The sequence below is a fragment of the Ranitomeya imitator genome, chromosome 3 (assembly GCF_032444005.1).
Source record: "Ranitomeya imitator isolate aRanImi1 chromosome 3, aRanImi1.pri, whole genome shotgun sequence".
NCBI lineage: Eukaryota > Metazoa > Chordata > Amphibia > Anura > Dendrobatidae > Ranitomeya > Ranitomeya imitator.
In genome coordinates, this window is record NC_091284.1 from 434607675 (window position 1) to 434620291 (window position 12617).

General features: G+C 44.2%; 1 protein-coding gene across 5 annotated transcripts in view; it reads left to right on the top strand.

Moving 5' to 3' along the window:
- LOC138670188 (ras GTPase-activating protein 4-like) overlaps positions 1–12617 on the top strand; it is a 324283-nt gene that overhangs the window by 271664 nt on the left and 40002 nt on the right. For all 5 annotated transcript variants that reach the window (XM_069757300.1, XM_069757303.1, XM_069757302.1 and 2 more), the window contains one exon: positions 3111–3223. In XM_069757300.1, the coding sequence (XP_069613401.1) occupies positions 3111–3223 (113 nt within the window). The remainder of the gene's footprint in view (positions 1–3110; positions 3224–12617) is intronic.

Consider the following 12617-nt stretch of genomic DNA (forward strand, 5'->3'; position numbering starts at 1 on the left):
GCAGAAGGTGCAGAGCCCAGTCGGTGTATACGGCAGAAGGTGCAGAGCCCAGTCAGTTTATATGGCAGAAGGTGCAGAGTCCAGTGTATACGGCAGACGGCGCAGAGCCCAGTGTATACGGCAGAAGGTGCAGAGCCCAGTCAGTGTATACGGCAGAAGGTGCAGAGCCCAGTGTATACGGCAGAAGGTGCAGAGCCCAGTGTATACGGCAGAAGGTGCAGAGCCCAGTCAGTGTATACGGCAGAAGGTGCAGAGCCCAGTGTATACGGCAGAAGGTGCAGAGCCCAGTCAGTGTATACGGCAGAAGGTGCAGAGCCAGCCCAGTGTATACGGCAGAAGGTGCAGAGCGAGGTGGTTCCCCTATAACAAACACCTAGCCGAACTTCTTACCAGAACATTCTCATGTACTGTACACTCATACTGTACATACATCGGTACAACTACATACTGTAACTGCGCACTACATAACCCTGCCTTACCATCATACAGCACAGCACAGTTAGTACACAGCACAGCGAGTACACTGAGCACATACAGCTCAGCCTACAGTGTGACTCCTCCCACACACGTGACTGATCACAGGTATGAACGTCAGGAAAGGTCTTTTGGCTCAGTCCATTCTGACTGGGGGGGGGGGGGTGTTACAGTGTCCTGGGCTATGGAGATGTGTGCACGTACTGTGCTGAGGAGCATGCACGCCGCGGCCACCCCCACAAGACTTTCCACTCTTTAAAGACACCATACTCCGCCCCTTTTCATCTGCAACGTCTCATTGATGCAGATTGCAGAAACGACTCCGAGCACTAGTGGTGATGGAGTCGGAGGAGCGTCACAGCTTTGGACTACGATACGCCGCCCCCCGCATTGTGCCGCCCGGGGCGGCCCGCCCCCCCCCCCCCTTCCTACGCCAGTGGGCGGTCCTCATGTGAGCCAGTTTCTTTGTAGCGCTTGATGGTTCTTGCCACTGCACTTGGGGACACTTTCAAAGTTTTCCCAATTTTTCGGACTGACTGACCTTCATTTCTTAAAGTAATGATGGCCATTCGTTTTTCTTTACTTAGCTGCTTTTTTCTTGCCATAATACAAATTCTAAAAGTCTATTCAGTAGGACTATCAGCTGTGTATCCACCAGACTTCTGCACAACACAACTGATGGTCCCAACCCCATTTATAAGGCAAGAAATCCCACTTATGAAACCTGACAGGGCACAGCTATGAAGTGAAAACCATTCCCGGTAACTACCTCCTGAAGCTCATCAAGAGAATGCCAAGAGTGTGCAAAGCAGTAATAAAAGTAAAAGGTGGCTACTTTGAAGAACCTAGAAAATAAGTCATAATTTCAGTTGTTTAACACTTTTTGTTAAGAGAGGCCTGGATGTCTTCCTGGAGCAGAACAATATTGAACAATATTGTATCATACAATTATTAGGTTCTGTAGAAGGACGTAGATCTGGGGATTTATTATGATGGAATATAGGCTGAACTGGATGGACAAATGTCTTTTTTCGGCCTTACTAACTATGTTACTATGTTACTATGTTACTATGTTAAGTACCGTATATACTCGAATATAAGCTGACCCGAGTATAAGCCGACCCCCTAATTTTGCCACAAAAACACTGGGAAAACTTAAAGACTCAAGTATAAGCCTAGGGTGGAAAATGCAGCAACTACTGGTAAATTTCAAAAATTAAAATAGATACCAACAAAAGTAAAATTAATTGAGACATCAGTAGTTTAAGTGTTTTGAATATCCATATTGAATCAGGAGCCCAATATAATGCTCCATACAGTCCATAATGGCCCCATAAGATGCTCCATACAAAATACGCCCCATATAATGCTCCATACAGATTATGATGGGCTCCATAAGATGCTCCATATTAAAATATGCCCCATATAATGCTGCACAAATGTTGATTATAACCCCATAAGATGCTCCATAGACACATTTGCCCCATATAATGCTCCACAAATGTGGATTATGGCCCCATAAGATACTCCATACAGCTATTTGCCCCATATAATGCTGCACATGGCCCCATAAGATGCTCAGTAGAGATATTTGCCCCATATAATGCTGCACAGGGCCCCATACAGATATTTGCCCCATATAATGCTGCACATGGCCCCAAAGAGATATTTGCCCCATATAACGCTGCACATGGCCCCATAAGATGCTCTATACAGATATTTGCCCCATATAATGTTGCACATGGCCCCATACAGATATTTGCCCCATATAATGCTGCACATGGCCCCATAAGATGCTCCATACAGATATTTGCCCCATATAATGCTGCACATGGCTCCATATAGATATTTGCCCCATATAATGCTGCACATGGCTCCATATAGATATTTGCCCCATATAATGCTGCACATGGCCCCATAAGATGCTCCATACAGATATTTGCCCCATATAATGCTGCACATGGCCCCATACAGATATTTGCCCCATATAATGCTGCACATGGCCCCCATAAGATGCTCCATAGAGATATCTGCCCCATATAATGCTGCACATGGCCCCATACAGATATTTGCCCCATATAATGCTGCACATAGCCCCTTAAGATGCTCCATACAGATATTTGCCCCATATAATGCTGCACAAGGCCCCATAAGATGCTCCATACAGATATTTGCCCCCATATGCTGTTGCTGCGATTAAAAAAATAAAAAATGACATAGTGCCCCAGGCACTTGCTATATTAACCTGCTCCACATTCCACCGCCAACCGCCGCTGTGTCTTCCCAGTCCTCTGCACTGAGGTTCAGGTAGAGGGCGGCGTGCACTAATTGCGTCATCGTGCCCTCTGACCTGAGCGTCACAGCAGAGGACGTGGAAGACGCAGCGGCGCCGACGGTGGAACGGGGAGCAGGTGAATATTGTGCACTGTGTTATACTCACCTGCTCCTGGCGCGTCCCTGCACGTCTTTTCCCAGGCGCCGGCAGCTTCTTCCTGTAGTGAGCGGTCACATGGTATCGCTCATTACAGTAATGAATATGCGGCTCCACGCCTATGGGAATGGAGTTGGGTCCATATTCATTATGGACCCGGTATTTGTTATGTCCTTGTTAATTTGAGATGTTATTTGCTTCATAGGTGGCTGGAACCCAATATCTACACAGTGTGGTTGGACCAACAATAAATCGTATCTTTGAAGAGAAAAAATATATTGAACTTGACCCCAGTAAAGTAGAGATAAAAGAAGCAGGGTAAGTTGTGCAAAAAGAGATTTTAGAAATGAGTGTAAAATGGGGTTAACAGGGTTCGTCTGGTATAATACTTTATCACCTATCTAAAAAATAGGTGATAAGTTGCTGATTGCTGGGAATCACTGATCAGAGAATGGGAATTTAGAGACTTCATGTGAATGGAAGGATGGTCAAGCATGCACAACATCACTTCATTCATTATGTATTGACAGCTAAATAGCAAAGCTCCATTCTCAGGATTGGTGGGGTATCAGTGGTCCAACCCCCAGTGGTCCACAATTTATCACTTAATGGACAACTCTTGTTAAATTCTACATACAAAATACAACATATACTACTTACCAATGCCATTATTTCAATGTCAGAGCTGTGTATCCCGGTAATGATGAGACACTGTAATGTTACTTAAGTGCTTCAGTCATTCTCAGTTCCATTAGATGGAATAGCTCTGTCTGATGAAATCAGCTGCAGACGACCAGGGGCCTGATGGGCTGCAGCACTCGTGTGACATTATTATAATACAACAATATTAAAACAATGGTAATAAAACAATACTCCAACATTGGTGCACTTCCTCTTTCTGATTTACAGGCACTCTGTATCTCCTCTGTGATCCTGGAGGACCGTGACCCGGAAGTCCTTCAGCACTCCATGTATTTAAGGCGATTCCTTCCTCTGTTCCTTGCCTGTCTGTCATTTGTGCTTCTGTGACTCAGGTCCACCTTTGTCTTTGCACTGCCTGTTCTGAGTCTCCGCTCTGTCCAGCCAGTTCAGCTTCTCTGCCTTTCCCAGGCTTCCTTGTCTCCTCGTCTAGTCCAGCCTTCCCAGTGTCCGCTCCATACTCTGTTAGGGTATGTGCACACGTCAGGATTTCTGGCAGAAATTTTCCTGACAAAAACCTGACATTTCTGCCAGAAATCTGCATGCGTTTTTTTTGCGTTTTTTGCGCGTTTTTGATGCGTTTTTTCTTGCATTTTTTCCAAATGCAAATGACCCATAAGGAGTGGTGGACTCCCTAGTCTTGTAGAAACAAGAGAACAATTCCAGAACCAGAAACACATGGGCTACTTACACAATGAACAAGTCTGTAGGAACCTGTTCACACACCACAGTAATAAGCAAGTGCCAGTCAAAAGATGGAAAAAACTGGGTATTTAGTTGATACATTTTTTTTTGCAAAAAAATGTATACTAAGCTGCTCCACCAATCGTCAAGGTATGCCCATATAGAGCAGTCCTACCTAATGTATATAATCCCTATCTGATGTATTTAAAAACCTGATCATCTGTATAGTACCTGTATAAGCAGGGTTCAGAGAGGGAATTTCTCATGTGGACATGCTGGATGGAACAGCTTTGATGCAAATGACCCATAAGGAGTGGTGGACTCCCTAGTCTTGTAGAAAGAGGACAATTACAGAATCAGAAACACATGGGCTACTTGCACAATGAACAAGTCTGTAGGAACCTGTTCACACACCACCAAGAAACTTGAAGACACAAAAGAGCACAGTGAGGTCAAAAATACTCTGCTGTAAAAAAAATCACAGTAATTAGCAAGTGCCAGTCAAAAGATGGAAAAACAGGGTATTTAGTTGATATGGTTTTTTTTTGCAAAAAAAGTATACTAAGCTGCTCCACTAATCATACAGACTTGTTCATTGTGCAAGTATCCCATGTGTTTCTGGTTCTGTAATTGTTCTCTTGTTTCTACAAGACTAGGGAGTCCACCACTCCTTATGGGTCATTTGCATCAAAGCTGTTCCATCCAGCATGTCCACATGAAAATCCTCTCTCTGAACCCTGCTTATACAGGTACTATACAGATGATCAGGTTTAAATACATCAGATAGGGATTATATACATTAGGTAGGACTGCTCTATATGGGTATACCTTGACGATTGGTGGAGCAGCTTAGAATACATTTTTTTGCACAAAAACGTATCAACTAAGTACCCTGTTTTTCCATCTTTTGACTGGCACTTGCTTATTACTGTGATTTTTTTTACAGCAGTGAGTTTTTTTACTGAGCAGTGTGAGTATTTTTGACCTCACTTTGCTCTTTTGTGTCTTCAAGTTTCTTGGTGGTGTGTGAACAGGTTCCTACAGACTTGTTCATTGTGCAAGTAGCCCATGTGTTTCTGGTTCTAGAATTAAGAGGTAGCAGCGCCCTCCTGCAATTCCAGCTTCAAAACAGTCCTTACAAGCTCCAAAGCAAAGTGCTTGTAAGCGCTGTTCATTTTCTGCTGTCTAGCAGAGGCGGTTGGTCTCCAAAACAACGAGCTATGAACAAAAGACAAATAGTATCTTAAAAAATGGCTGAAAAAATTAATAAGCAGTAAATTGCAAAATTGATTGTTTTTAAAAGCCTTATCAAAAAATCTCAACTAATGAACATGGGAATAAACCTTTACAAGAGTTTTCTACTTCTGTGATTTCAGAACAGTGTGTAAATGATCAGGACTTCCTGAGATTCACATTGTGAAGACACATTCTGACCTGCTAGGAAACAGTGGTGCATTACTTCTGCATCATCGACCTGTGCATACATAGAAATGTAACAGAGCGGAGTTTGTTTTTGTCGCAGAGCATCATTTTAATATGACATGCATTACTGGTCTCTAGGAGTCTTATTGCATAAAGTTCTGCGTAAACCTTAACAATGAGCTAAGGTTGCATGTTTCACCTTCTGCTGACTGTTTGGAAAATATCAAGAGGAAAGTGAAGTACATTTCTTGAAGGTCTTAATCTAACAGCAAAGCTTATTAAGTCTGCCAGTAAATTACTAAACACGTCCAATAAACTGAGGTTTTGCCCATCCTTAACCTGCAGTTGACTTCATGTAAATTGTGTTATGCTGCTAAAGCATTATTTATTAGGAAATGTGTTAGTGTGGCCTGACAATGCTTTATATACTGCAGCTTCCGGTAAAAGGTTCTGATTTATTAGGTAGTTGGATGTTGTGTTGTGAAGTTGCACGTAGCTTGTATCTAAAAATACCTTGCTTCTTCTAATTAATAATGACCATTAACAAAAATCATTACCGTAGTTATTATTATTATTGTCCCGCCCGACGGTGACTGTAATAGGAAATGTATCCAATTAAGGGCAGAGTTTTTCTGCAATCTTTATATATAAATATCCACGCTCACAAAAATTACTTAGGGGAGTTAGGAATAATAGTTCTAATGTGAAGGCATCAGCTATTTGGAATACACAAAATATCCAAGTCGCTTTGCAATATATTTATTGTAGCAGGAGCCACTCTCTGCAGGTTTCATACTGCCAACATCACACAGTACATTTCTGCACAGCACTTTCTGGGCTGGCTCCAGGATTTCATAGGCCCCAGGCAAAAGAGTCTCAATGGGCTCCTTTAACACATACCGCAATTCATGATGCACAGATACGGCAGAGAAATATAGGGATAGTACAATGCCAAAGATGTAACTTTCTTACTGTCACGGCCACTCCATCTGCGGCCGTGCCTGCTGCCGGGACCACCGCCGCTCCCCCCGCTCATACTTACGCGCTGCGGCGCGCTCCTCCTGCAGGCGCGCGTCCTCTCCTTCATTCTTCTCCGCTCCCTGGTTCTCGTCGGGTGCGCGTGCGCACCGCCCACTCCAGCACTTCCTCTTTCTGATTTACAGGTACACTGTATCTCCTCTCTGATCCTGGAGGACCGGGCCCTGGAAGTCCTTCAGCACTCCATGTATTTAAGGCGATTCCTTCCTCAGCTCCTTTCCTGTCTGTCATTTGTGCTTCTGTGACTCAGGTCCACCTTTGTCTTTGCACTGCCTTTTCTGAGTCTCCGCTCTGTCCAGCCAGTTCAGCTTCTCTGTCTTTCCCAGGCTTCCTTGTCTCCTCGTCCAGTCCAGCCTTCCCAGTGTCCTTTCCGTACTCTGTTAGTCTGGTGTCTCTGTCCTGTCCTGCTTCCTTTGTGTCTTCCCCTTCCCAGTGCTCCTTTGGTCTCGCCTGTGCTCAGTTCTTACCAAACTGTACTTCATCTTACCCCTCTCTGTCCGTCCTACGCCCAGCTTCTCTATTTTGTACCTCGTACTACCTGTCTCTGGGTTCCAACTTCTACGGCAATAGTCTCCCTTTGGTCTGCCCCTAACGCTCCCTGCATAGGGGGTGGTCTACCTGGTCAGCTCACCCTTGGGAGGTTCGTTGTTGTGGATCTGCGAGTCCACTACAGGTGTTCCAAAAGATCTCACACTTACATTACAAGAGTGAAATCAATTGCTCAGAAACCGGACAGTATAGTCCTCTATACAGTATTATGGGCACTACATAGAACTCCAAGCAGAATAATGAGCCCCATATGTTGGTTCATGCAGAATAATTAGCCCCATATATTGCTCCATACAGTATTATGGGCCCTACATAGTGCTCCATTCAGAATAATGAGCCCCATATATTGCTCCTTACAGACATAAAGTATAATGAGCCCCATATATTGCTCCATACAGTATAATGAGCCCAATATAATGTTCCATATAGTATAATGAGCCCCATATAATGTTCTATACAGTATATGATGGGCCTTATATAATGCTTCAAACAGAATAGCCCCCATATAATGCTCCATACAGTATATAATGGGTACTATATAATGCTCCAATATATGTTCAGCCCCATATATTACGTCAAACAGATTGGGCCTCATATTATGCTCCATATATAATTGGCCCCATAAGATGCTACATATGTAATTGGCCCCATATGATGCTCCATATATGATGGTCCCCATATACTGCTCCATATGTAATTGGCCCCATAAGATGCTCCTTGTGTCATTACCCCATAAGATGCTCCATATGTATTTGGCCCAATAAGATGCTTCATATGTAATTGGCCCCATAAGATGCTCCAGACATTAATAAAATATGAAATACTCACCTCTACTCGCTGGCCGCTGCTTTGCTCTAGACTCCTCAGTGCTGGCATCTTCCGGCTGTCTGCATTATGGCTGCTCAGGCAGCGGGCGCACACTAGTCACGTCATTGCGTCCTCTGACCTGAACGTCACAGTCAGAGGATGCGGAAGACGCTGCAGCGGTGGAACAGGGAGAGGTTAGTATCCCAAGTGCCAGGGCCCTGCACTGGCACAAGCACCAGGCCCCCATGGCGCACCAGTGTCTTCGACGGCGAGTGGGCCCCTCTGCCTGCTCAGAGCCCCTTCACTTGCCCGGGTGTGTTGGGTGCTGACGCCAGCCCTGAAAACTTTCATCTTGGCTCTGAGCGGAAGCAGCTCAATCAATGTGCAGTTCAGTGTAGCAGGAGCCACTCTCTGCAGTTGGATGATGTGGCATTCTTCTCCACTCTACTCCTCCAAGTGCTTCGATATACAGCATGACCTGAATGGAGGCGAAGGTGCCATTGATCCAGAAGGTGAGTGTTCTCCACAACCACTCCCTTTGTGTTTAGGCTGCAGGAAGTGCTTGGCACAGGAGCCACTAAGAACTGACCCCCTGGTGCTTGCTAACACCCAAATAATGCTATACATTTCTGTACATTGTGTCATGCATTTGGGTTCAAACCCTTGACCTATGCTTTGTGGTCGGCGTCTCTGTCTGCCGAACCTCAGCAGATATACCTTTTCTCTGGCTGTTTAATTTCTGTTATCCTTGCTTCAGTCTTTTCAGGGTAACAGGTGTTTTCATTTACTCATTTGTCTGCCCCATCACCTTTTGGGTGTGGTTTTATATACTTTCTCCCTGCTGGTATTTCCTGCTGGTGATAGTCTCATTTGGATGTCCAGTCATACTGTAGTAATGTAGTTTAAGCCAGACAGCGAAAGGTTTATTTCTCTGTTGTTTATGTTCTTTACCCCGCACGTATTGTTATGTACCTGCACAGGATGGTTCCGCCTCCATCCTGGTCATGTCAGGGTTAATTTTAGTTCGCCTCTCTTTAGTTCTGGGGTGGGTATTTAATGTTGGCAGTTCCTGGATTTAGTGTTTGTGATACTTCCGTATTCTCGGTTTGTGGTTGCTGACCCAGGTTACTTGCCCGTTAACGTTGTTCCTCTATGCTTGTGTGCTTTGCTGTGTATGACCTGGTTCGTCCCCTGACTCTTGCCTCTGTATCCTGCTTTGTACTGCTCTGTCCTTTCCAGTTATCTGGCCCCTTGGCTTGTCTCCATTTACTCTTTGTCTTATCCCTAGGTACTACGCTCTCGTTTGGCTTTTGACGCTCGGCTTTCCTTGACCACGTTTTACTTTCTGTGTCTTGCACTCCGTGCACTCAGTTACCTTCCCTGCACTCACGCGCAGTGACTCCGCCCCCTGATCATGTGACTGCTCAGTGCCAGGTCCTGAACTCACTGCTTAGTGTCAGGTCTTTGCACACAGCGTGCCTTTTTCCTGCACTCCTTGCGCTCGTTCCCTTGCCCCTGATAGGGCCCACTAGCAAGCACCAGTGACACCATTGGTGTTATCACACCTATCTTCTGTTTCATTTTAGGAAGTAGGCGGCATAATGTCTAGCAGTACGTATTTAATCCTTTATTTTGTATTTCGTGGTTTGTTTTACTCACTCTGGGATCTCTTTCTATTCCAGCACACTTTCCCTTCTGTAGGTAATTTGCACTCTGTTCTGCCCTCTGTTTTTTTAGTAGGAACATTAACCCCTCTCTGACCTTAGACGTACTATCCCGTCGAGGTGCTCTGGGCCTATCTGACCCTCGACGGGATAGTACGTCATAGCGATCGGCCGCGCTCACGGGGGGAGCATGGCCGATCGCGGCCGGGTGTCAGCTGCCTATCACAGCTGACATCCGGCGCTATGTGCCAGGAGCGGTCACGGACTGCCCCCGGCACATTAACCCCCGGCACACCGCGATCAAACATGATCGCGGTGTGCCGGCGGTATAGGGAAGCATCGCGCAGGGAGGGGGCTCCCTGCGGGCTTCCCTGAGACCCCCAGAGCAACGCGATGTGATCCATTTTCTCCTTTTACCCTTGGTAAAATAAAACAAATTGGAGCTGAAGTAAATTTTTTGTGAAAAAAAATTTAAATGTTCATTTTGATTTAAACATTCCAAAAATTCCTGTGAAACACCTGAAGGGTTAATAAACTTCTTGAATGTGGTTTTGAGCACCTTGAGGGGTGCAGTTTTTAGAATGGTGTCACACTTGGGTATTTTCTATCATATAGACCCCTCAAAATGACTTCAAATGAGATGTGGTCCCTAAAAAAATGGTGTTGTAAAAATGAGAAATTGCTGGTCAACTTTTAACCCTTATAACTCCCTAACAAAAAAAAATTTTGGTTCCAAAATTGTGCTGATGTAAAGTAGACATGTGGGATATGTTTCTTATTAAGTACTTTGTGTGACATATCTCTGTGATTTAATTGCATAAAAATTCAAAGTTGGAAAATTGCAAAATTTTCAAAATTTTTGCCAAATTTCCATTTTTTTCACAAATAAACGCAGGTAATATCAAAGAAATTTTACCACTATCATGAAGTACAATATGTCACGAGAAAACAGTGTCAGAATCACCAGGATCCGTTGAAGCGTTCCAGAGTTATAACCTCATAAAGGGACAGTGGTCAGAATTGTAAAAATTGGCCTGGTCATTGACGTGCAAACCACCCTTGGGGGTAAAGGGGTTAAAGGGAACCTGTCACCAGTTTTGTCATAAAGCAGCTAAAGCGTGATATGTCGCATGGCAATTTGGGACGTTATCCATGTCAGGAGGACAGTGAGCAGAAGTCGGGGGGAGGGATGCCCATTAGCTGGACTGAGAAGATTTCCATACAGCGCGGGAGAAGTTAAAAAAGGTTTTCAGGAGTATACAACGAGAGTCAGGGGGTTCTATAAGGATTTAGGGAATGCATAGCAGACGTTGAATAAGGTGATATTTTTAGCTACTATTTCACAAAACTGGTGACAGGTTCCCTTTAAGCGCTTGACTGCCTTTCGGGCAGCGTAGGTCAGAATTATTATTTAGTCTGTAGTTAGGGCTATCTCAGCTCACGCAGGAACCACTATGGACTATGGGGTAAGGATCTCTAGTCTGTACAGGAACCGAAAGGGTCAGTTGCAGTTATCAGTGTGTTACCTATCTTCCTGAGTGAGTTGCTACACAATCAAAACACATTGCTTTGTTGTGGGCAGTGAGTGCAGCAAGAATCGGTGTGCTTACAAGCCGGAGACGACCACTCTCCTCTGCTTTATACTGCCGACATCATAATGTACATTCATGTATAGTGCTTCATTGTTGACAGTGAATGAAGCAGGAGCGACTACCGACTAGCCACAGGTTGATAAGCAGGAGCAGCAGCTAAGCCAAACACACAGGTTAGTGTAGCGCGAGCCCCACAAGGCACATTGGAGTGAGTTTGGATGGACGGCTTCCTTATCACTCCCCACATTTTACTTGATAGTGCCCAAATTACTCTGTACATTCGATGTGGGCGCAGAATGCAGCAGGAGCCACTCTCTGCTACACTGGTGAGTGGGTGGTGCGGCATCATTCTCCCCAAGCCCTTATTCTCTTAGCTGGTAAGTGGGTGGCATGGCATCTTCTACAGTATAAACAATTAGGTGTCAAGTTCCCTCCAATTGGCCCACATATATAAAAGTATTAGCATGTCATTTGGTCATCCAACCACGTGGTGGCAGTATTTCAGTTAAAAATCATCACAGGACATGCTAAAACATATATGGGTAAGTTCACACACGGCATTTTTGCAGCATTTTTTTTTCTGCAGCAAAACCAGATCATCTTGGCAGGAAAGAAGCTGCGCCAAAAACACGCAGTTTTTGGTGCTTTTTTTCCATGCGTTTTTTTTTCTCTTTGTGCATGCCAATAAAGATGAGTACACACAGAGAAAAAAAAACAACTTCCTGTAGATAGAATGAATAGATAGAATGAATAGATAGAATAGACAGATTAATAGAATAGATAGATTGATACAGTCATGGCCAAAAGTATTCACACCCCTGCAATTCTGTCAGATAATACTCCGTTTCTTCCTGAAAATGATTGCAATCACAAATTCTTTGGTATTATTATCTTCATTTAATTTGTCTTAAATGAAAAAAAGCACAAAAAGAATTGTCCCAAAGCCAAATTGGATATAATTCCACACCAAACATAAAAAAGGGGGTGGACAAAAGAATTGGCACCGTTCGAAAAATCATGTGATGCTTCTCTAATTTGTGTAATTAACAGCACCTGTAACTTACCCGTGGCACTTAACAGGTTTTGGCAATAACTAAATGACACTTGCAACCAGTTAACATGGATTCAATTTGACTCAAACTCTGTCCTGTGTCCTTGTGTGTACCACATTGAGCATGGAGAAAAGAAAGAAGACCAAAGAACTGTCTGAGGACTTGAGAAACCAAATTGTGAGGAAGCATGAGAAATCTCAAGGCT